At 42.5% G+C, this 26112-nt stretch overlaps 1 protein-coding gene across 1 annotated transcript in view; it reads left to right on the top strand.

The window, feature by feature from the left end:
• dgke (diacylglycerol kinase, epsilon) overlaps positions 1-12119 on the top strand; it is a 45062-nt gene extending 32943 nt beyond the window's left edge. The window contains exons 8-11 of the mRNA XM_039740284.1: positions 7226-7297; positions 7466-7593; positions 10014-10125; positions 10636-12119. Of these exons, the coding sequence (XP_039596218.1) occupies positions 7226-7297; positions 7466-7593; positions 10014-10125; positions 10636-10839 (516 nt within the window). The 3' untranslated portion in view covers positions 10840-12119. The remainder of the gene's footprint in view (positions 1-7225; positions 7298-7465; positions 7594-10013; positions 10126-10635) is intronic.
• The last annotated feature ends 13993 nt before the right edge of the window (positions 12120-26112 follow it).

Below are 26112 nucleotides of genomic sequence, written 5' to 3'. Positions count from 1 at the left end.
TAACTTCAACTTTGTGACTGATGCTTGAACATTATCCTGAAGAATTTGTTGATATTGGGTTGAATTCATCTGACCCTCGACTTTAACAAGGGCCCCAGTCCCTGAACTAGCCACACAGCCCCACAGCATGATGGAACCTCCACCAAATTTGACAGTAGGTAGCAGGTGTTTTTCTTGGAATGCGGTGTTCTTCTTCCGCCATGCAAAGCACTTTTGTTATGACCGGATAACTCAATTTTGTCTCATCAGTCCAAAGCACTTTGTTCCAAAATGAATCTGGCTTGTCTAAATGAGCATTTGCATACAACAAGCGACTCTGTTTGTGGCGTGAGTGCAGAAAGGGCTTCTTTCTCATCACCCTGCCATACAGATGTTCTTTGTGCAAATTGTGCTGAATTGTAGAACGATGTACAGATACACCATCTGCAGTGAGATGTTCTTGCAGGTCTTTGGAGGTGATCTGTGGGTTGTCTGTAACCATTCTCACAATCCTGCATATGTCTCTCTTGTATTTTTCTTGGCCTGCCAGACCTGCAGGGTTTAACAGCAACTGTGCCTGTGGCCTTCCATTTCCTTATTCTGTTCCTTACAGTTGAAACTGACAGTTTAAACCTCCGAGGTGGCTTTTTGTAGCCTTCTCCTAAACCACGAGACTCAACAATCTTTGTTTTCAGATCTTTTTAGAGTTGCTTTGAGGATCCCATGCTGTCTGTCACTCTTCAGAGGAGAGTCAAAGGGAAGCACAACTTGCAATTGACCACCTTAAATACCTTTTCTCATGACTGGACTCTCCTGTCTATAAAGTTCAAGGCTTAACAAGATAATCCAACCAATTTGGTGTTACAAGTAATCAGCATTGAGCAGTGACAGGCATTCAAGTCAGCAAAATGACAAGGGGACCCACATTTGTGCACAGCCAGTTTTTCACATTTGATTTAATTTCATACAACTAAATACTACTTTACTAAAAATCTTTTTTCAGAAAACACCTCAGTGCTCAGATGTTCCTAGGAAATGAAAGACGTACCAATGTTATCTTTTTTGATGAAAGTAGAGTCAATTATTATGCAGGCTGAGTTTGTCCCCAAACTTTTTCATATGACTGTATTTGTAGATCACCGGCTCTATCAGGCAGCACATTCTTGGCTGTCAAGAAAAGAGGTGAGCTTGAGCTATTGTGGATGCTGGAGCGTCATCACAGAGTCGTGTAATTTGTCAGGCCCTCTGACTAGAAGTCTTATAATGTGGTATCGGCTTTAACAACCACCATCGGGGCCTTCCAAATACTATTGCAGATCTGGATAGGTTGGGAAAGGGATAACGCTGACAAGACTGAAAGACTGATCTTCATCCCCACATCAGTAGCTGACCTCCAGAATGCTCTTTTGGCTGAATGGACACAAATTCCCACAGACACACTGGAAAATCTTGTTGAAAGAAGTGTGGAGGCTGTTATAGCTGGAAGGGGAGAGTGGTGATTCCATATTAATGCCCCAGTTTTGGAATGGGATTCCAACAAGCTCATGTGATGACTCTAGTATATTTTTAAAAACCCAAGAGTTATAAATCTATATTCTTGACAGCAGAACAAACAAGAATAAATGGATTTATAGATGGGACTCTGTGTTCGTGCATATGTGACTATGTAGTCCTTTCATTTTTCTATCTGCTTTCCGTGGGTTTCTGGAGTTTTTGTTAGTATCAGCCTGTCCTGAAAGAAATATAAGTTCATGCAAATGCCCATGATGGCTCCCACCAGGCCATTATCCACCTGGTAGTTTGACATTTATGAATTTCAAAGGTTTATAGAATATACTTATGATAGTTGTGACTGGTACTGAGGGGGGTCCTGGGTGTTGCATAATAAACGTGACCAACAAAGTTCAAAAACCTTTCACTTTGTACATAACTGTGGCACCTCGGTTCACTAAATCAGGCTTAACCGAGGCTTTGTGATTTGCTTTTTCACAAGGCTGTTTGACCAAGTAATGCCACAGCTTTGCTCATACATAACCTGAGGGAGTGCTGTACATTCCTAGGAATCATACTAGATCTTGAACTGTGGGAATTGACAGATGGGCTCTTCAGAGCCATAAATTGTGGCTTTCTTCACACTTGACCTCATACTGTTAATTAAACATTAATAAATTCCTGGGATAACATACTAACATCCTAACACACTACGCCATAATGGATTGAAATCTTGCAGCGCCCAGAAGGTCCCCCTGCTCAAGAAGGCACATGTGCAGGACCATCTTAAGTTTGCCAGTGAATCTCTGAGCCTGTACATGTGCCTTCTTGAACTGGGGGACCTTGCGGGCGCTGCAAGATTTAAATCCATTACGGCGTAGTGTATTAACAATGGTGTTCTTGGTGACTGTGGTCCCAACTGCCTTCAGATCATTAACAAGCTCCTCCCGTGTAGTTTTGGGCTGATCCCTCACCTCTCTCATGATCATCCTCACCCCATGAGGCAAGATCTTGCATGGAGCTCCAGGCCAAGGATGATCAATGATCATTTTATATGTCTTTCATTTCCGAATAATCGCACCAACAGTTGTTACCTTCTCACCAAGCTTCATGCTGATGGTCATGCCAGCCTTGTGCAGGTCTACAATCTTGTCCCTGATGTCCTTTGACAGCTCTTTGGTGTTGCCTATGGTGGTGGGGAGGTTGGAATGGAAGAAATTGATTCCAAGTTGAGATCAGGAGTATCTGTGATTGATTGATTGATTGTAATCTGTGTGCCACATGAGCACATAACCAATCTGTGGGAGCCAGAATTCTTGTTAGGTTGTAGGGGATCAAATGCTCATTTCCCTCAATGACATGCAGATCAATTTATAACCTTTATGTAATGTGTTTTTTTCTGGATTTTTGGTTGATTTTCTGTCTCTCTCCGTTAAAATGAAACTACCATAAAAATTAGAGACTCTTCTTCATTTCTTTGTAAGTGAGCAAGCTTACAAATTCAGCAGGGGATCAAATAATTATTTCCCCCACTGTAGCTGTAATGCTAATGACTGGGCACCTTGTGTGGAGAGCAATGAATGAGTGAAAAATAACGAAAAATCGACACCAAAGACCTGATACGACTAAGCAGGCCAATGTGGTAGCGACCACCAAAGTATTTTCCCAGCAGACTTAAAGACTATAAGAGTGGACAGTTTGATGAACGACACAGAGAGGAAGCAGCGAAAATGGACAGCACTGTCCAGTGTGGAAAAGGCTGCCGTGAGGGAAAGGGATTGTGCACCTATTACTATGCCAGACCAATCAGACAGCCCATCTTCTTATACGAGGTGTGGCAGAAAAGTAATGAGACTGATTTTTTATTTACCAAAGTTTTTCTTTTTTTCAAACATCAATGTTATCCCCTTCAAAGTAGTTCCCTTGGGCAGCTACACACCGATGGAGATGTTGTTCCCACTGTTGGTAGCAGCGCTGGAAGTCTTCAACCGGTATGGTCTTCAGCATGTCCGTTACATTCTTCTGGATGCTTTCTAAAGTCCCAAATTGACGTCCTTTGAGGACATTTTTTAGTTTAGGAAAAAGGAAAAAGTCACACGGACTGAGGTCAGGTGAATAAGGGGGCTGGGGAACCACAGGAATGCCTTTTGAGGTCAAAAATTCTGTTATGGAGAGGGCAGTTTTTCGGCACCATTTTGGCACAGACCTTCCGCATGTGCAAATGTTTAGTCAAAATTTGATGAACGGTAAATCTGTTCAAATTTAATTGTTCACTCAACATTCTTAATGTTAAACGACGGTCTGATCTCACAAGAGTGTTCACACGTTCGATGTTTTCATTGGTTTTCGAAGTTGAAGGCTTCCCTGAACGGTGTTCATCTTCAACGTGTTTTCTGTCTTCCAAAAATGATTTGTGCCAGCGAAAAACTTGAGCTCGGGATAAAGAATGTTCCCCATAGGCCCGTTTTAACTTTTCAAACGTCACACTTGCCGTTTAATGGTACAACGTTGCTCCAAATCCCGCTGTTCCATTTTGCATGATGCACAACCAAAAACACAACTTCGCTAATAGCAGTCACAAAAACCACGTAGTTAACGGAAGGAGTTGAAACTCGCACTGAGCTATGGGAGGGTACTGATACACGTGCTCTATCAAGGACAACGGCGCAGCGTTGCCAGATCGCTTGCAGTGTTGCCAGTCTCATTACTTTTCTGCCACACCTCGTATAATACGCTACCTTGGCTGTTTGTTTGTCTGTCCAGGATTTTAAATCACCTGTAGCTCGCAAACCGTTTGACCTATTGACCTGAAATTTGCTAAACATATACAATGTGACGGCTACTATCCACTTTCGGTGTGATGATTGACCTCCAAGATTATTCCTCTTTTTATTTTATTTTATTATAGAATCAACTCTCAGCAGCAGCCAGCAGGTCGGCCGTGCAGTGCATGCATATGGCCGCCGTTCTCATCCCTACCACCTTTGCCATCACTTCCTGACCTCTTCATATCTTAAATCATTCTTGAGGCAGATTGAAGACTTAAGTGCCAGCTTAATGAGAAATTAAGAAAAACGTACTAAGTAATTGCAACACAAACATTGAATTGATTAGTTTTAACGCAAAAAGATGCCAATGAAAGAAGAGAAACAGCGGGCCACTAAAGTGAAGAAAAGAAGAGCTGCTCAGGAAACAGCAACCGCATCAACCTCTGAGCAAACGAATGTTAAACGTACAGAGGAAGAGGATGAATGGTCAGGAATGCTCAAGTCAAGTGTGCAGTGTGCCGTTCGTTACTGGTGTATCTAATAAAAAGCATAAGGTCCACATCGATGACTTAGATTTCAAACCAGTCTTAGAAGGGTCATGTAGCCAGTTTTAATGTAAAATGTGTACTGCAGAGTGTTCAGTTGGGCAATAATAGACAGGATTTGTTATTTTAAAAAATGCAATCTAAGTACTGTAATGGTTCTTCATTTTGGAAAGCTGCTGGGCACTGCAGATGAACAATATATTGATATTTTTTAAATGTTAGACTTTTTCTGCCTGTGTGTTTTATGTCTTATCTGTCAATTCTCATCATTTTACTATCCTGTAGTTGCTCGTGGAAGCTTCACAATGGGATTCGTTTAACTTCCTTGGTGTTCACCCCAAGCTTGACTCGGGTTCAGAATTCTGTTATTACGGTTACCCCACAGTCACATTCAGGGTGACATTTAATGATCTGATTTACAGTGTAAAGCCCAAAGAACTCTCATGACAGACAGTGTTCTGCTGCCATATACTGGATGAAATAGCATTATCCATCCAACCATCCATTATCCAACCCGCTATATCCTAACTACAGGGTCACGGGGGTCTGCTGGAGCCAATCCCAGCCAACACAGGGAGCAAGGCAGGAAACAAACCTTGGGCAGGGCGCCAGCCCACTGCAGGGCGAACACACACACACACGCCAAGCACACACTAGGAACAATTTAGAATCGCCAATGCACCTAACCTGCATGTCTTTGGACTGTGGGAGGAAACCGGAGTTCTCTTAATTAGTTCATCAATATTCATGAGTGGGGTGGAGCCTTCAACTAAAACACAATAGTGGTTTGTTTTTTTTTTTGGTACACTTTATTAATCTCAGAGGGAAAATTGTCTTTTTTGCATAACCTTTGGAGATCAGAGCACAGTGTTAGCCATAGTACAGCATCCCTGGAGCAATTTGACGGTTAAGGGCCTCGCTCATTAAAGGCAGTTTTAGAAAAACTGAAACCTAACCATTAGTTGAACCAAGTGATAGTGATGACAGTGTAATTTGGACCTCAGACGATGACGTGGCTAGTGAAATTGAGAACTGAACCATCATGATATGCCTGGTGACTTTAGTCACGTAACACTGCAGCGAGATACAAGTAGCTTTGTGGCAAAAAAAGGGAAAACGATTGCGATCAAGTAGAAAGACGAGGAAGACTCTAGAAACCTAAGCACTATTCATAATGCAGCAGTGGCATAGCTAGGAGGGGGCGGTCCGCCCCGGGCTGCACATTTTTGGGGGCGGCATTATTGGCCACAAGTCTCAGTACAATTCGTGTGTAAGCAGTAGGGTTCGGAAAAATATCACTCATGTATGAAAAAAGTCAAATTATCTGATTTTTATAACCACAAATGGTTGAAAAATAATGTTCAGACTGTCCTCCTACATCAGATCAGTTGAAATGTATGAGGCAATGACAAAAATAAACATAAACGTTACACCGATAATAATTTCTAGGCAGATAAACAACTAATTTACAATGTATAATTTTGTTTCGTTATTAATCTGAATGCGTTCTTGCTCTGCGCAGAAAACATCCCCACCTATCACTTGTACCCTACTTTGGTTCTGGTTTTCGTAGCATAATTATATTAAACTAATAATTAGAACACGGCTTATCAGTGCGTCTATACTATATTCTTGTCTAGTTGATGCTTATAAATGTATATAAAAAAATATTGCCTTTTTTTATATATGAATAAATCTGTGCAAAATGTATCTTAATTTTTCTCTAAATGTCATTTTAATTTTCTATTTAAATAGTTTAACATATTCAGATATGTTGGAGGGCGGCAAATTGAAGCCCAGCCCCGCTCCGCCCCATCCCGAGCGGCACGAACTCGAGCTACGCCACTGTAATGCAGTAACGGTCAATATGCCTTGCATCGTGGTGACCAACAATAACACAAAGGGCGCACTGTGCGTGCAGATCAGACACTGATATTCTATCCTCTAATGCACAAGCAATGACAAAAAAATAGTAGAAATGTGTTTTTATTTACACTTTTTTTTATTAAATTCACGTCCTTCTTGCTATATCAGGCTATGCGTTGGTGACTGTCTCAAAACATCACACGAAGGATGTGTACTAAATCTGCATCAGTGCAGCGCTGGACACTAGACATTTATTTCCTACTGTATCCATTTCAATGTTTAGTATTTACATGCTTTTGCTACACAATATGTTTTCTTGTTGAAACAAATTCAACATTTTTGGGGTAAACATGAGAAAATGTCCACCTGCCAACTTCTGATTTAATGGAAACAAACATGCCAGTCGTTTAGTGCAACGTTAGGTTATGCTAGCCAGCGAAATGTCACGATTTCTTATTAGACTGAAGGAAGTGCACCATAGCAGATGGGAATTTGCTGATCTTAAAATGGCTGTTTTTGTTTTGTTTTTTCTACTGTCCCCTTATAACACCATCTTCATGTCTCCTTTTATGGCAGGCTGTTTACTTTTTTTATGGGACCAAAGATTGTCTTGTGCAGGAGTGTAAAGACCTGGACAAAAAAATTGAGGTAAGCCAGTTTCCTTATTCATGTTCTTTTTAAATTACCTTCATGTAAGACTAACCTAGCCCGTCAGTCTCCTTCCGAAGTCACCTACAGTCTTCTGAATTTTCAACTAATGATAAAGTGGCACTTTGCAGTTTCACGTGTAACCTGACATTATTTGTTACCCTGCAGCTGGAGCTGGATGGGGAAAGGGTGGACCTGCCAAATCTGGAGGGGATCATCGTGCTCAACATTGGCTACTGGGGCGGAGGCTGCAGACTTTGGGAAGGGATGGGCGATGAGCCTTATCCTCCAGCCAGGTAGGGATGCTGCCGTGTCACCTGGCCTTGTTCTATTAATGTTTTATCGTAGTTCACTTCACTGCTGAAAACTTAGCAGTGCAAATATGCAAAAGCAGTGGCTCACGGTACAAACAAACTCTGTATGGCAGTACAGATGCAGATGCCTGTATAAACCCAGATGGTACAAAAATTAAAAAATTAAAATCTGATATTAAAAGCTCAGATCTTGCTTGTAGAGCATTGCATCAGTAGGCGGCAGGAAACTCTAGAGAGAGCCTGTGAAGGATGTTAATATTGACTGAGATTATAAATACAAGCCCTGTAAAAAGATTTAACCCAGTGGTCTCAAACTCCGCAATGGCTACAGGTTTTCATTCTAACTCTTTTCTTAATTAGTGACCAGTTTTTGCTGCTAATTAACTCCTTTTTCCTTTCATTTTAATTAGATAGATAGATAGATAGATAGATACTTTATTAATCCCAAGGGGAAATTCACATATTCCAGCAGCAGCATACTGATAAAAAACAGTATTAAATTAAAGAGTGATAAAAATGCAGGTATAACGGACAATAACTTTGTACAATATTAACGTTTACCCCCCCAGGGTGGAATTGAAGAGTCGCTTGGTGTGGGGGAGGAACGATCTCCTCAGTCTGTCAGTGGAGCAGGACGGTGACAGCAGTCTGTCGCTGAAGCTGCTCCTCTGTCTGGAGATGATCCTGTTCAGTGGATGCAGTGGATTCTCCATGATTGACAGGAGCCTGCTCAGCGCCCACTGCTCTGCCATGGATGTCAAACTGTCCAGCTGCGTGCCTACAATAGAGCCTGCCTTCCTCACCAGTTTGTCCAGGCATAAGGCATCCTTCTTCTTTATTCTGCCTCTCCAGCACACCACCGCGTAGAAGATGGTGCTCGCCACAACCGTCTGACAGAACATCTGCAGCATTTTATTGCAGATGTTGAAGGGCGCCAGTCTTCTAAGGAAGTATAGTCAGCTCTGTCCTCTCTTGCACAGAGCATCAGTATTGGCAGTTCAGTCCAATTTATCATCCAGCTGCACTCCCAGGTATTTATAGGTCTGCACCCTCTGCACACAGTCCATGAGGGACCTGGTCCTCCTAAAATCCACCACCAGCTCCTTGGTCTTGCTGGTGTTCAGGTGTAGATTGTTTGAGTCGCACCATTTAACAAAGTCCTTGATTAGTTTCCTATACTCCTCCTCCTGCCCACTCCTGATGCAGCCCACGATAGCAGTGTCGTCAGTGAACTTTTGCACGTGGCAGGACTCCGAGTCATATTGGAAGTCTGATGTCTGATGACCACTTACACCTGAACACCAGCAAGACCAAGGAACTGGTGGTGGATTTTAGGAGGCCCAGGCCCCTCATGGACCCCGTGATCATCAGAGGTGACTGTGTGCAGAGGGTGCAGACCTATAAATACCTGGGAGTGCAGCTGGATGACAAATTGGACTGGACTGCCAATACTGATGCTCTGTGTAAGAAAGGTCAGAGCAGACTATACTTTCTGAGAAGGTTTGGCATCCTTCAACATCTGCAGTAAGTTGCTGCAGATGTTCTACCAGACGGTTATGGCGAATGCCCTCTTCTACGTGGTGGTGTTCTGGGGAGGCAGCATAAAGATGAAGGACCCCTCACGACTGGACAAACTTGTTAAGAAGGCAGGCTCTATTGTAGGAGTAAAGCTGGACAGTTTAACATCTGTAGTAGAGCGACAGGCATTAAGCAAACTCCTGTCAATCATGAAGAATCTACTGCATCCACTGAACAGTGTCATCTCCAAGCAGAGGAGTAGCTTCAGTGACAGACTTTTGTCACTGTCCTGCTCCACTGAGAGACTGAGTAGATCGTTCCTCCCCCACACTATGCAACTCTTCAGTTCCACCCGGGGGAGTAAATGCGAACATTATTCAAAGTTATTTTCTGTTTTACCTGCATTTTTATTACTCTTTAATTCAATATTGTTTTTTGTATCAGTATACTGCTGCTGGATTATGTGAATTTCCCCTTGGGATTAATAAAGTATCTATCTATCTATCTATCTATCTATCTATCTATCTATCTATCTATCTATCTATCTATCTATCTATCTATCTATCTATCTATCTATCTATCTGAGCAGCATCTGCCCCTAGTGGCAGAATTCCAGTACTGCACTTTGGAGCCTCCTGCTCAAGTTTTTTTAGAGGTGATGGTGAGATCAGCCAGCATGCTTTTTGTTCCTGGACAATTACAGTAAAGTTGGGATCATGGCGTCAGCTGCTTTTTGAGATTTGCTGACCAGTTTATACCTCTGTCTTTACCTTTGGTCATACAAGAAAAAATGTGACTGCAGGTATAAAAGTATTCCATGCCAAGGGTTTTGCTGGGCTTCCATTCCAGGAGAGCCACAAATAATTTTCCCGTTAACTTCACAGACCTGACGATGGCCTTCTGGAGGTGGTCGGTGTTTTTGGGTCATTCCACTGCGCACAGATTCAAGTGAAGCTCGCTAACCCCGTGCGGCTGGGACAGGCGCACACAGTCAGGGTGAGTATGCCTGCTCTTTCTGTTCTCCTGATAGAGGCAGGATTTTGCTCAATATCTTGCCTCCCATCAGCATTCACAACTGCCTTGATACTCTTAAAGACGGCTAACGTAACAGCTCTGTGTGATGTGCTCAGTGAAGGACCACCCGTTTCCTGCTTCTCTAGTCTTACGGTGAATGAGTTGACCCGAGTGGTTTGAACTCTTGCCTTCAGAAGGTATTCAGATCCCTTCACTCCCTGCACACTGTGTGTTTTTCATTTAATTTGAAAAGAATAAAACACGCCATATTTTGTCCATCAGTCTGCACTCTGTAATGGTTTTGTGCCCTTGCCCTGATCTGTGCCTCGGCACAATTTGACCACACAGCTACTAAATGAGACAGCTGAGCTCATCACACTGCAAGCTGTTGCCATTTACAAACATAATCAACATGAAATCAAGCACAGCGAGACTGTTGGCCTCAGAAATGAGATGAAATTCGGTTTTTGACCGTTTCCCTTCTCTTCGCAGCTCATTTTGAAAAGTTCAAGGATGCCGATGCAAGTGGATGGGGAGCCTTGGGCCCAAGGTCCCTGCACTATTACAATAACGCACAAAACTCAGGCGCAAATGTTGTGTCATACCGGCGAGCAGACAGATGATGAGGACGACGCCTCGAGCACCTCGGAGCCAGAACTCTCGAGAGAAGCTGAAGCAACTGACGAAGAAAGCTAACTTGTTCTAATGTCTTTAAAAGCAGTCGGCGTAAGGCCTGGCCAGGTCTCTTGTCACTGGCTTGTCACTTGCCTTCTGCATTTTCTAAAACTGCACTGACTAGCTTGAGGTTGGTTTTCTTGTTCTTTTTCTACCTGTACAAAACCGTTTGTCACAGTGATTTCCTGTGTCTGCTGGCATGCAGAGATAACAGGCTTGATACGACTAACCGAAAAAGCTGAGCTCACGTGGACGATCAAGGTGGATGCACAAACGTTTTCATTGTCTAATGCCGGGGTTTGGTTATTTGCAGTGTAGCTGGACCGAGTGACCACTGACAGGCACGTAATCTTAAGCACCACTCCTGAATCCCCGTTAATCTTTTAAACAGCGGTGTTTGTTGGCACCAGGCTGTAAAACTACTGTATTAGAAAGGACCGCTGGTCTCAATCTACTGTCTTAGCACTGAAGATACAAAGTGAGCCAACAACATCAGTCCCAGATTACAACTTGAGGCACTTTTCAGGCCTTCACACTACTTTATACGGCACTGTATTGTGATGGCCCAATAAATTTGGACAAGCGAGAACCAGAAAAAGGGGTTGGACGTCCCATTTTATTAGAAACAAAAACTCAAAGCAAAACTCTGATGTTCATCCATTCCAAAACAATCCCAGAAAGCCCAGCTATTTTAGAGCCACAGAGAGCTTTACTGATCATTTCATCGTCTTCCTTTCACCCCGTCTCTCTCCCTCCTCCTTGGCCTGAGTTGTTATTTCAGCCATGTCTCTGTCTCTTCTGCTGCCCCTCCAAGTGGAGACCCTTATGACTGTATTTCTAAAGGGTGTCCCTCTTGGGTGTGGTCTTATTCCAACCAATTTCACAATCCATGCCTCATTCTTACTTTTAATTAATCTTATCGTTGACCGAGCTGTCCTTTTTACTTTCTTGTATACGATGAATAGAGAAAGTGCAAAGGTTCTCTGTCGAGATTTTGATGAATCTCGATGTTTTAGACCTCCCTGACTTTCTCGTTTCCGAAGTATAGGGAAAGTATTGGAATCCTCCAAAAAAATTTTTTCAAGATTTTGATGAATGTCGACGTTTTAGATCTCCCCAAGTCCGAAAATACCATTTTTGGAATTACATCTGTGTGTTTGTCTGTGTGTGTAAACACGATTACTTGAGTACACTTCCAGTTAATTCAACCACATTTTGCATACGAGTATTAGGTACAAAACGTAGGTTTCTATCAACGTTTGGGCAATTTCCGTTAACCAGAAGTGGTACTTTACCATTTATTCATGCAGCTGCAGAGTCTGATGTATTCAATTTTACTTTTATAATAATTATTCAATATATTATTCATTTGATTTGATTTGTTGATTGTTTTTTAATGTACATAATATAAAAATATAATCATTGTCTTGCAGTTTATTCCTCAAAAATCCATCCCCACATCTGAGTATACGAGAAAGTCTAGGGGGAGACCACTCCCGATTTTTTTTTTATTCTGTTTTTCTTAGAAATCCTGAAATATTTGTATTTTTTGCCAAGACATATAATGCTTAAGTTTTCTTTGCCATTTATCTTTTAATTCACACTGTTTTATTTGTGTCCCAATTCTGACAGTACTCAATGCTAACGGTGACAAATGACTTCAGTGCCACATTCACTTGTCAACTCATTTGTAAGCATCAGACAAGTATAAAGGCAGTGGAGTAATTGCTCTTCCTTAGCACCTTCGTCTATACTGCTCATTACTGTTAATCAGCATTCAATTACGATTAAGGGAGCGAAATCGACAGAAAAGGGTAAACGATAAAGAAAATGGCTTAAGAAGTGTTGATATTCAAAGCTGTTAAAGGAATACAAATATTTTTTAATTTCATAGGAATATTTGTAGGCCAGATAACTAAATAATGAGATCAATGTAACATAAGAATGTTACACTGGGCTGTGGCATGGTGGCACAGTGGGTAGTGCTGCTGCCTCGCAGTTAGGAGACCCAGGTTCACTTCCCGGGTCCTCCCTGTGTGGAGTTTGCATGTTCTCCCCGTGTATGTGTGGGTTTCTTCTGGGTCCTCCGGTTTCTTCCCACAGGTTAGGTGCATTGGCGATCCTAAATTGTCCCTAGTGTGTGTGTGTGTGTGCCCTGCGGTGGGTTGGCGCCCTGCCCGGGGTTTGTTTGCTGCCTTGCGCCCTGTGCTGGCTGGGATTGGCTCCAGCAGACCCCTGTGACCCTGTAGTTAGGATATAGCGGGTTGGATAATGGATGGATGGATGTTACACTGGTTCTGAAACGGGTTGAAAGAAAAACCTGCAGCCATGGTGTCAAATAGGACTGAGTTTAGAATTCTCTTCCCTACAATACATAATAGTCAAAGTTTTGGGACTAGCTTCATATGTCCTTAACCTCCTTAGTGTTAACCCAGAGCAGCTGTTGAGCTTGGAATTCTGTGTAAATACGGTTAATCCCAAGTAGTATTTGGATTAGCTGATTTTCATGAGATATGAAGCATTAAGCCCAAGTAACACACAGGACAGTACTCTGCTGCCATCTTGTAGATTAAATAACATCATACTGCGAAATATCATGAATTTTTCTATGCGTTCTACCACTGTTTGGTACTAGGGTGTTGTACCATGTCAGCCGTAATGTGATTACATCTCGCCTGAAGAAGACACCCGAGTTCCCTCGAAAGCTTGCATATTGTAATTTTTCTAGTTAGCCGATAAAAGGTTTTATTTTAGCACTCTGTGATAATTCATCAATATTCATGAGTGGGGCGGAGACATCATCCAAAACACAATGGTGTGTAATCAAGAAGCTGTGAAGCCAGTTTGAAAACAACCTGAAACTGAACCAGTAGCTGAATCAAGTGATCGTGATGACGATGTCAAATGGTCATCAGACATTGACATGGATAGTGAAACTGGCGCATATACACGACACTACACAACTGAACCGCCATGATATACCTGGTGAATTCAGTCAAGTACCTTTGTGGCCAAAAGGCAACATAACTGTGATCAAGTAGAAGTACAAGAAAGATGGTATCCCAGTAAGCACCGTTCATAATGCAGCAGCTGTTAGCGTCATATTGGGGAGATCTGGAAGTCATTAAGCCTTGCACTGTGATTGCCTAAAATAACACAATAAAGATCAGGCTTTCAGATTCTACCCTGTCATGCACAAGGAGCAGAAAAAATATAAGAAAAATGCATTTAGAAACGCGCTTCGACTGTCCAGGTTGTGACATCGGGCTGGGCGTTGGTTAGTGTTTCAAAACTTATCATATGAAGTGACGTTTACGTAAGTCTGCATCAGTACAGCAACAGACACTAGACATACCTTTCCAACTCAGTTTTAGTACTTGATATACATAGTAACATTTTTTTCTTGTTGTTGAAAAATATGTTGATTTGTTTTTCCAAGGTTAAGCACTTAGGAGGCTGCGCCAATGGACAATATTCAATCTTCATTTTCCAGAATGCCGTCTTATCTGACAGTGAGGGTTTCATAGTGTATGCTAGACCAGGGGTTCCCAAACTTTTGGACGTCAAGTACCACCTGAGGTTAAGTGAGTTGCGTTGCGTACCACCCGCACCTTGTTGAAAGGGAGGGAGAGCTGTAAGGGAGGGAGTTCGGGTCTAAACCTTCCCAAAATCTGAATAAAAGTTAAAGAATTGGAAGAAATTATGCATAAAATTAATGAAAAAATTTGTGCATGTACATAAATTGATAAATTCTGCCCCGAAACTAAATCCTGCCTTCGGCCTGTATGTGACGCAGTTACCGAAGACGAAATGGTATCGGCTTTGTGCTTAGATCTAGTGACTATGATGCGATACAGCGGCAGTGCACGTAAAACAACAAACGCGAGCGGTTTCTGTGAAGACTAAATAGTGTCGGCGTTGTGCGTTCATCTAGTGACCAAAAGCTCAAACAGTGAAGAAGTAGAAGTCGACTTCCGCGAAATGGAATTATGGTAGCGTTAAATGAACTAAATACTGATTCGAATAATAGGTTTTATTTATTCAGATGATGAAATTTCACACCACATTAAATCTGGAACTCCATGTATTATTGTATTTAAACAGTTTCATTGGTTTTTGCTCACAACAGGCTTGTCATAAAGGGTTTTGCACAGATAAATAAAATTTCAGGGACCGCGATGTGTACCACCTGAAAAGGCTCCGCGTACCACGTACCACAGTTTGGGAACCGCTGTGCTAGACAGCAGCAGATGCCTTGGACATCTGGATTATATGGGACCAACCTGTGGCTGACACTTTACACTTACAACCTTAGCCATAGCTAGAATCATAAATGGTTTGAAGGCTTTTGAGCCTACCATCTTGAATAGCAAAGAGTGTCTCAGATAGTTGGTGTTGTGCCTTTTGACAACAGTCCTGGATGACATTAAGGCTTTCGAACTGTACTCTTAGTCAGATCTCAGGCTTCTGCTTTTGACGGACTGGAGAGTTTCAAGGTTTTCTTAGAATTGAGGACCTCAAGCCACCACTTCTAATGGTAGTGAGGTCCTCAAACTTCCATAAAGGTTGCAACAGGGTCTCAACTTAGAGTCTTTGACAGCTCCAAGATCTTGGCGGAACAGCATGCAGTCCAATTCATTAGATGATTCTCCACTTCTCCATCAATAAAACTGATCTTGGTAAAGAACTTAGAGACTACTGTGCACCGTAAAGGCCGCAGTATGTGTCCATTGATTTTTTTTCTCTTACGACAAGTGACATCTTGGCATGGTTTGTTGTAGAGGAGTGTTCACAGTACAGGTAATTGTGGTATTGAGAAGAAAGGAGTGTGTGGGGTGCACAAAGGACTAACTCAATGCTCCTTGATGTTTAGGTTTCTTCAAGGTAGGGTGGCTGTCACTGTGTGATTCACACTGCTCACTGGGTCACACTAATCATGGCACCGGGACCTATAAAATGCTACGTGTTAATCAGCACATGCAAGTAAGAATTTCACTGTACAACTGACAATATGGACCCCATGACATAGGAGGCCTAACGTTTGCTTGTAATTTAAGGCTCATGCCATTTTGTAATCGTTAATTTATTGGAAAATAACAATACAGTGGAACCTCTAGATACGATCACCTCTGTATACGAGAAATTCAAGATAAGAGGAAAGTATGAGCGAAAAATTCGGCTCTAAATATGAGCATTGGCTCCCGTAACAAGCCACAAGCCAGGCTGTGGTTATGCGTGACGCGTTTCAGCTCACTCAGTGTTCCTTGTCCTCCCATAGCGTGAGAATCTACGCGCTTGTGCGCTAGTGATTTCATTGTTTCGCTGTAGCAGTTCGCTGTATAAGCGTATTCAAAAATATCGCAGACATGCAGGCGGAGAATAGGAGATGATTGCCCTCAAGAGGAGGGGGAGAGAGAGAGAGAGAGGCGGAGCAGAGAGGTGCGCGCGCGCGCGCAAGATAAGGAGGGAGAGAGAGAGAGAGAGGGGCACACGAGCGAGAGAGATAAGGAGAGAGAGAGAGAGAGAGATGCATGCGTGAGAGAGAGAGAGAGGTGCATGCGTGAGAGAGAGAGAGAGGTGAGCGAGCGAGAGAGATAGAGAGAGAGATGCGTGCGCGAGTGAGAGAGCGAGCGATAAGGAGAGAGAGAGAGATGCGCAGAGAGAAGAACCATCAGCTCAGTTATGCTCACATGACGCTCAGCAGACAAAGTGTATCCATACTACTCGTATTGCAAGACATCGCTCGTTTTATCAAGTCAAAATTAATTAAAAAATTTTGCTTGTCTTGCAAAACACTCGTAAACCAAGTTACTTGCAAACCAAGGTTCCACCTGTATATATTATTTATCAGTGTTATTTGTTAGGAAAATTGATTTTTATGTTGATATTTTTGGGGGTGTGGAACGGATTAACTGGATTTCCATTATTTTCAATGGAGAAGTTTGTTCTAGATACGAGAAATTCGCTATACAAGCTCAGTGCTGGAACGAATTAAAGTCGTATCTCGAGGTTCCCCTGTAATCTGTTGTGGGGATCGTTGTATTTTTTTCCTTTGCTTTATTATGATTAACTATTCTTAAACATTCATTTTCTACCAGAATTTGCAACCAGGTGATTACAAAAATATGATGTGATGAGATACACAGGAAGGTGCAAAGTAAAGCAGAAATGTAAGATTCGAATGAGTGACTGGTCAGAAAGACCGGGTAGGTGGTGGCAGTCAGATGAGACGTCTTGCCCGCGACGTACTTCACAAACAGATGCTTGCGTCCTTTTATCATTTGTTTTCATAAAATGTAACAATAAGCCTTCCCAAAAATGTATCGTAGCAGGGAGAACAAGTTCTGAAGTAGAACCCCTGGCTACCAACTACCGTATTTACGCGTGTACCACGCGCACATTTTTTCCCGAAAATTAGCATTAGAAAATCAGGTGCGCGTCATACACAAGGAAATGTAATTCTGTAATGTTTACTTCTTCTACATGGGCTCGCTCGCTCACTCTATCTCTCTCGCTCAACAGCGCTCTCTCTCTTTCTAAACGCTTCCTATACAATCACAATGCGCGTCGTACACGGGGCAAAACTTTTTTCGAGATTTTCTTTGTAAAAGTTAGGGTATGCATCTTACACGAGGGTGCGTGGTACAAGAGTAAATTCGGTAATAATTGAAAATGGCAGAGGTGAGGCTTGGAAATTGTGAGCAAACAGAAGTGTCACCAGCATGGCACATGAATAGGTGGGCAAAAAAGACTATTGAATGGGACCACTAGCTTAATCTGTTTTACTTCAGACTTGATATTCACATACTCTGCCTTTCTTTGCTGCTTGTCCAGAGGTCAAGTGCCTGGTCAGGTGTGCCATGTGAGACCTGCAGCCATGTTTCTCTTTTAGCATGTTGTGTGCTGTCAGAGTAGTCAGATAACCCAGTAAAGTCGGGTGTTCAATATGGTGAGCATCAATCCCTCCAGTTCTCTGCTGGATTAGGACGTCCAGTTTTGTAGTTGCATACCCAATAATTTGTTTATTGCCAGGTCGGAGGTGAGAAGACACTTCGAAATAATGGCACTTGGGAAAGATCAAAAAGAAGGGGTTTGAATGGAGCCCACCCACTGTGTGGCCACTCCCACCCCAAAAGTGTATACAAATCCGTAAACATGATTGCATTTTCATTTAAAAACACAGTCATTAGTCTTCATTTTCGCCTTTTGTCCACACTACCCTGCCTCGTTTATCTCTCAAAAAACGTATAGTTCAGAGGACACAAATTCACCATTGCAATGTGGGCAAGCGGGAACCAGGGTTGCCAGGTTCCAAAAAAATGTATAGCCCAATGACTGCTTAAAAATAGCCCAATGTTTGAGGTAGACAAAATGACACAATGGAAAGCGGGGAGCGGTGTCGGAGCAAGAGGGTTAGGTACCTACCAAAGCCTGAGTTGGGGGGCAGAATCCCTTTTTAGATATTTCCGATAGAATGGGTATATACCATCAAACAACTGGGGGAGCGGGGATTTTAGAACCTCCAAGAACATAATACAAGTGCAAATATCAGGGGAAGGGGTTCCAGATAGATGACAAACATGGTTAAAATTCATATAGGTTGAAAAATAGCCCACAGTACCTCAGGTTTTTTTTTTTTTAATAGACCAAAAAAAATTGCAACCTGTGAAAGCCTATCTTTTCCCTTCCCGCGGATGACGATCAAAAATAGCCCAGCTGGTCAAGGAAACCACTGACCTGGCATCACTGATGGAAACATAGACTCTTAAAAATGCAGACTCTAACTGCACTCTGATTTGTTCTTGCTTTTTTAGCCCTTCCCTGATTGGATCCTGCTTATTACAATGTCTCATCCCCTGATTGGCCATAGAGGAGTTGCTTTCCACGGTGTTTGCTGTTGTAGGCCTCTAAATTGTGTTTTGTACAGTTTGAATGCTGTATACGTGCGCAGAAGGCAAACGATTTACCATCAGCTGTAGTTTTAGGATGAATCCCGTGGACGGCGGTGTTACTGTCCCTTCAAGGACTTTTCCACCCATACGTACATGCCAGTGTAGGCGAATGTCTCTGTCATGTGCAATTCTGGACGTTTTAGTGTTGATTGAGAAACTTTCAAAAAACGATGTGAAAATGCTAGCGTGGACGGAGACGTTGCAGTGTGGATGTAGCCGAAGCTTGCTGTTTCACTCTTAATTGTCTCGTTTCTGAACTGACACTCGTCCAGAGTCCTAAATCGAAAGCCATAAACATATCTGTGTGTACTCGCTGGCTCTCACGCCCTGAGGTGTGCACGTGCACTTCATTAATGTTGTGTCATAATGTGAGAATGTGAATGAAGAAGAATTCTGCAAAGCTGCAGCCTCTTAATATATGGTATATTGTAAATAAGAAATATTTTCATATATAAAATGAAACTTGTTTAGAGATGTTGGTATAGAGTATATGGCTGTTGTCGCTCAGAGCTATGAAATAAAACTTAACTTTTGTCCATTTTTGGAGTTTTGTTGGTTTTTTTTTTAATTTCTTACTATTCGCACTTGTGGAGGTTTTTCACATTTCATGGAAAATGAAAATGCTTTTTTATTGCAATTACGTAATTTACGCTATTCAAATCAAATAAAGGTAACAGTTACCATTAAAGGCACTTTGTGCTTTTCTAGTATTGTTGTTGACTTACCAATTTGGATCAGATTGGTTTCCTAGGTGCTGTGCCACAGGGTTAGTAGCAGCAGCAGGGTGGCACAGGAAAGTCTCACCACTCCTGGTTTTGGCTGCTGACTCGGTTTCTCAATAGAGAATCCCCTTCTTCCTATATTTGGGACTTGTGTTTCTTCCTAAATCTACAAGGTGAGACCCAAAAGGTTTTAGACAACTGTTATAAAACACAGATAACGTGTTACATGGACAGAATTTACTTTTATTCTTCAAAATACATTCCTCCTTATCAATACTCTTGTTTGCACTTTCCTTCAACTTCTTCATGCCCTCCAGGAAAGCAGTTCTGGAAATGTTGTTAAGCGCCCTTGTCACTGCTCACTGAATTTCTTCCACTTGCTTGGTGGCCGGATCTTAGCTGTGTTTCATCACCCGTAATGATATTTTCCCAAAGACATTCATTTTGTCCCATTAAAAGAAGATCCTGGCAGTAAACGATGTGTTCTTTTTTTCTGCTCTGTGGTCAAGACGTGAGGAGCAAATCTTACGCAGATCTGTCTTCCACCCCCAGTCTTCATTTACAATCCAGCGAACTACCTCCTTACCGATATTCAAACGATCAGCAATCATTTGGAGATTGGTACGACGGTACATGAAGCATAGAACTACGTAGTTACGGGGTCGGACACTAGATGTAACTCTTTTAAAACAACTCGTCTAAAAACTTTTGAGTCGCACCTTCTACAGTTAGGTGACTGGAGATAAGACATGCGACAATCCAGTGTAGAAAAAAACACGGACTGGAATGGAAGAACTGGCGCCCTGTCCCGAGTTGTTCCTGCCATGTTTGAATGCTTGCTGTACCCAGCAAGGGGCAGGGTACAGAACTGACTAGAACCAATAGCATCCCTTTTGTACCCATGACGAAAAATAATTACAAGAGAGAGAGAGATATGATACAGAAAAAGAGATCTATGTATTTAACTTGCTTTAAAAGAACATTCATTCCCAGAATATAATGCATAATCCTGTATACATTCATATTCAGGCCAAAGAGAGAAGCAGAAGGGACATCACAGCCAAGTGGGAGAATGCTGACAAATCAGATGTCTGATCCAGCAAAGAGTAATGTCGCTGGCATAGTGAGACGCTTCTGATATTGTGCTGGATCCTCATCATTATAAACACTCACAGAGGGGAGAAATTAATATTTGATCACCTGTTGGATTTGTAAGTTTGCTCACTTACAAAGAAATGAACGGTTTCTAGTTAGAATGGTAGTTTCATTTCAATAGAGAGAGACAGAATATTAACCAAGAACCAGGAAAAAAACACATTACATAAAAGTTATAAATTGATTTGCATATCATTGAGAGAAGTATTTGATCCCCTACAGCCCAGCAAGAATTCCGGCTCCCAAACAAATCAAGTTCTTCTTCTTCTTCTTCTTTCGGCTACTCCTGTTAGGGGTTGCCACAGTGGATCATCTTCTTCCATATCTTTCTGTTTTTCGTCATCTTGTTCTATTAGATTCATCACCTGCATGTCTTCTCTCATCACATCCATAAACCTTCTCTTAGGCCTTCCTCTCTGTCTTTAACATCCTTCTCCCAATATACTCAGCATCTCTCCTTTGCTCATGATCAAACCAACACAATCTCGCCTCTCTGACATTGTCTCCCAACTGTCCCCCTTGAGCTGTCCCTCTAATGTCCTCATTTCTAATCCTGTCCATCCTCGTCACACCCAATGCAAATCTTAACATATTTAACTCTACTACCTCCAGCTCTGTCTCCTGCTTTCTGGTCAGTGCCACCATCTCCAACTCATATAACATAGCTGGTGTCACTACCGTCCTGTAGACCTTCCCTTTCACTCTTGCTGATACCCGTCTGTCACAAATCACTCCTGACACTCTTCTCCACCCATTCCACCCTGCCTGCACTCTCTTTTTCACCTCTCTTCCACAATCCCCATTACTCTGTACTGTTGATCCCAAGTATTTAAACTCATCCACCTTTGCCAACTCTACTTCCTCCATCCTCACCATTCCACTGACCTCCCTCTCATTTACACACATGTATTCTGTCTTGTTGCTATTGACCTTCATTCCTCTCCTCTCTAGAGCATATCTCCACCTCTCCAGGGTCTCCTCAACCTGCTCCCTACTCTCACTACAGATCACAATGTCATCAGCAAACATCATAGTCCACGGGGACTCCTGTCTGATCTCGTCTGTCAACCTGTCTATCACCATTGCAAATGAGAAAGGCCTCAGAGACGATCCCTGATGTAATCCCACCTCCATCTTGAATGCATCCATCACTCCTACCACAAACCTCACTATTGTCACACTTCCCTCGTACATATCCTGTACCACTCTTACGTACTTCTCTGCCACTTTCGACTTCCTCATACAATACCACAGCTCCTCTTGAAGCACCCTGTCATATGCTTTCTCCAGGTCCACAAAGACGCAATGTAACTCCTTCTGGCCTTCTCTATACTTCTCCATTAAGACCCTCAGAGCAAACATCACATCTATGGTGCTCTTTCCTGGCATGAAACCATCCTGCTGCTCACTACTCATCACCTCACTTCTTAACTGACCTTCCACTACTCTTTCCCATAACTTCATGCTGTGGCTCATCAGTTTTATCCCCCTGTAGTTACTACAGTCCTTCACATCCCCCTTATTCTTAATATCAGCACCGGCACACTTCTTCTCCACTCATCAGGCATCCTCTCACTTTCCAAGATTCCATTAAACAATCTGGTTAAAAACTACACTGCCATCTCTCCTAAACACCTCCATGCTTCCACAGGTATGTCATCTGGACCAACGGCCCTTCCATTCGTCATCCTCTTCATAGCTGTCCTTACTTCCTCCTTGCTAATCTGTTGCACTTCCTGATTCACTATCTGCATTATCCAACCTCTTCTCTCTCTCATTCTCTTCATTCATCAGCCTCTCAAAGTACTCTTTCCATCTGCTCAACACACTCTCCTCGCTTGTGAGTACGTTTCCATCTTTATCCATTATCACCCTAACCTGCTGCATATCTTTCTTAGTTTGGTCCCTCTGTCTAGCCAATATTCCCCCTTATCCCCCCACATCAACTCAGCCACAGGGGATGCACAAACCAGTGTGTTTCTTCACGCCAGTCCCAAGCCCGGATAAATGTGGAGGGTTACCACAGGAAGGGAATCCGGAGTAAAATTTTTCCAGATTAACATGCAGACAACAACAATCAAGTTAATCTTCATAATTGTTTGGTTATTTACAAAGCACAATGAAATATGGAAATCAAATTTAATGTCTGACAGAATGCAGGGGGTGTTCTCTGGCTTATATTTGTTTTGTTTTGTTTTTTTTCTTTTTATTGTTATTTCTGATCATTCTGAAATTTCATTTGAGTTTTATCAGAAAGTGGTTTGGTATGCTTAAGGCCACAATGGATTTTATTTTTTGACGAGAGGGCCGTTCTGTTACGATTTACTTGACACAAAATACTAAAGATGGACTTCAGATTCAAACAATCGTAAACCGGACCAGGGCCCGTATTTATGAAGTGTAGAAAAACGGCCCTAACTGGCTCCAAAATGTCAGAGTGATGTGAATTTGGTGCTACTCTTATGAGCAGAAGTCAAAGCATTCCATCTGTTTTCCTAATTTAGAAGCCCCTCTTCACTTCACCAGGGTGTAGGAGAGCTCATGTCTGTCCCAACTGGCGAGGAGCAGCCAGAAGATGGCATTCAGGCAAAGACTGGCACACATATGCTGGGAGCTCATGAACAGATAGACAAAGACTCACCTAAAGGATTATTAGGAACACCTGTTCAATTTCTCATTAATGCAATTATCTAATCAACCAATCACATGGCAGTTGCTTCAATGCATTTAGGGGTGTGGTCCTGGTCAAGACAATCTCCTAAACTCCAAACTGAATGTCAGAATGGCAAAGAAAGGTGATTTAAGCAATTTTGAGCGTGGCATGGTTGTTGGTGCCAGACGGGCCGGTCTGAGTATTTCACAATCTGCTCAGCTACTGGGATTTTCACGCACAACCATTTCTAGGGTTTACAAAGAATGGTGTGAAAAGGTAAAAACATCCAGTATGCGGCAGTCCTGTGGGCGAAAATGCCTTGTTGATGCTAGAGGTCAGAGGAGAATGGGCCGACTGATTCAAGCTGATAGAAGAGCAACTTTGACTGAAATAACCATTCGTTACAACCGAGGTATGCAGCAAAGCATTTGTGAAGCCACAACACGCACAACCTTGGGGCGGATGGGCTACAACAGCAGAAGACCCCACCGGGTACCACTCATCTCCACTACAAATAGGAAAAAGAGGCTACAATTTGCACGAGCTCACCAAAATTGGACAGTTGAAGACTGGAAAAATGTTGCCTGGTCTGATGAGTCTCGATTTCTGTTGAGACATTCAAATGGTAGAGTCAGAATTTGGCGTAAACAGAATGAGAACATGGATCCATCATGCCTTGTTACCACTGTGCAGGCTGGTGGTGGTGGTGTAATGGTGTGCGGGATGTTTTCTTGGCACACTTTAGGCCCCTTAGTGCCAATTAGGCATCGTTTAAATGCCACTGGCTACCTGAGCATTGTTTCTGACCATGTCCATCCCTACATGACCACCATGTACCCATCCTCTGATGGCTACTTCCAGCAGGATAATGCACCATGTCACAAAGCTCGAATCAATTCAAATTGGGTTCTTGAACATGACAATGAGTTCACTGTACTAAAATGGCCCCCACAGTCACCAGATCTCAACCCAATAGAGCATCTTTGGGATGTGGTGGAACGGGAGCTTCGTGCCCTGGATGTGCATCCCACAAATCTCCATCAACTGCAAGGTGCTATCCTATCAATATGGGCCAGCATTTCTAAAGAATGCTTTCAGCACCTTGTTGAATCAATGCCACGTAGAATTAAGGCAGTTCGGGAGGGGAAAGGGGGTCTAACACCGTATTAGTATGGTGGTCCTAATAATCCTTTAGGTGAGTGTATATCGAGTCAACAGAGATGGAATAATATTTGTAACAAGTCTTGTGCATCATATGATCGCTCCATCTACACAAAGAAGCCGTGCACTGTCAGATGAAAAGAAAGTGCTGGTGCCATGACATTAACCTTAATGAGCATCACAGGGAAATTTAATGGAAGGAATTATTAAGGATAAGACTGAGCAGCACATGGCAAGGACAGGAGTTTTACTGAACAGTCAGCTGGGGTTCAGAAGAAGGAGGTCGTGTTTTACCAACGTGCTGGAATTCTATGAGGAACCAACAAAAGGATTTGATTAAAGTGGAGCTTATGATATTATTTATCTGGACTTTCAGAAAGCATCTGATAAGGTGCCACATGAGAGGATGGGCATCAAAGTAAAAGAAGTGGGAGTTCAGGGTGATGTTTGTAGATGGGTGCAGAATTGGCTCAGACACAGGAAGCAGAGGGTGATGGTGTGAGGAACCTCATCAGAGCTGAGTGAAGTGAAGTGTGGTGACCAGCAGGGGTCCGTGTTAGGGCCGCATCTATTTTTAATACTGTATATAGAAATGATATGGATAGGAATATAAAGAACAAGCTGGTTCAGTCTGCAGATGATACCAAGGTAGGTGGATCATCAGATAATCTGGAATCCATTAAATCCTCACAGAGGGACTTGGATAGCAGACAGGCTTAGGCAGATTTGTGGCAGATGAAATTTAATGTCAGTAAATGTAAAGTAAAAATGTGAGGTTTAAATACACAATGGGAGGTCTGAAAATTGAGAGTACGCCTTATGAGGATTTAGGAGTCGTAATGGACTCGACACTATCAACTGCCAGACAGTGTCCAGAAGCCATTAGGAAGGCTAACAGAATGTCATCTTATATAGCGCCTTGATGTGTGGAGTACAAGTCACAGGAGGTTCTGCTCAAGTCCTTATAACGCACTGGTGAGGCCTCATCTGGAGTACTGGGGGCAGTTTTGGTCTCCAGGCTACAAAAAGGACAGAACCGCACAAGAAAAGGTCTGGAGAAGAGTGACTAGGCTGATTAGAGGGGTACAGGGGATGAGTTATGAAGAAAGATTAAAAGAGCTGAACCTTCAGGAGTTCAAAATGATGAAGGGAATGAGTTCAGTGGGCCGAGACCGTGACTTTAAAATGAGTTCATCAAGAACACGGGGACGGGATTGTGAAGGGTAAATTTCACACAAACATTAAGAAGATTTTCTTTACACAGAGAACCACAGAAACTTGGAATAAGTGACCAAGTAGTGTGGTAGACAGGAGGACGTTAGGCACTTCCAGAACTTGACTTGATGGTTTCTTTGTTTTTTCTTTTTAAGAATTAAATCGATAGGACTGGTGAGCTTTGATGGGCTGAATGGCCTGGTCTCCTCTAAAATCTTCTAATGTTCACACCAACCCCTGCAGTCTATTGCAGCACACACTCACGCACACTCACATTCATGCCAAAGAGGGTCCATTTAGAGTGACCAGCCCTACTAGCTTAGATTAGAAGGCTTTATTGTCATCATACAAAATATAACAAAAATGACTCCTTCAGATGCAATGAAAAAAAAAGAACGACAAATGCCATGCATATATCTCTGTTATATGACATTTG

This window comes from Polypterus senegalus, chromosome 17 (assembly GCF_016835505.1).
Source record: "Polypterus senegalus isolate Bchr_013 chromosome 17, ASM1683550v1, whole genome shotgun sequence".
Lineage (NCBI taxonomy): Eukaryota > Metazoa > Chordata > Cladistia > Polypteriformes > Polypteridae > Polypterus > Polypterus senegalus.
This window is presented reverse-complemented; position numbering and strand designations above follow the sequence as displayed.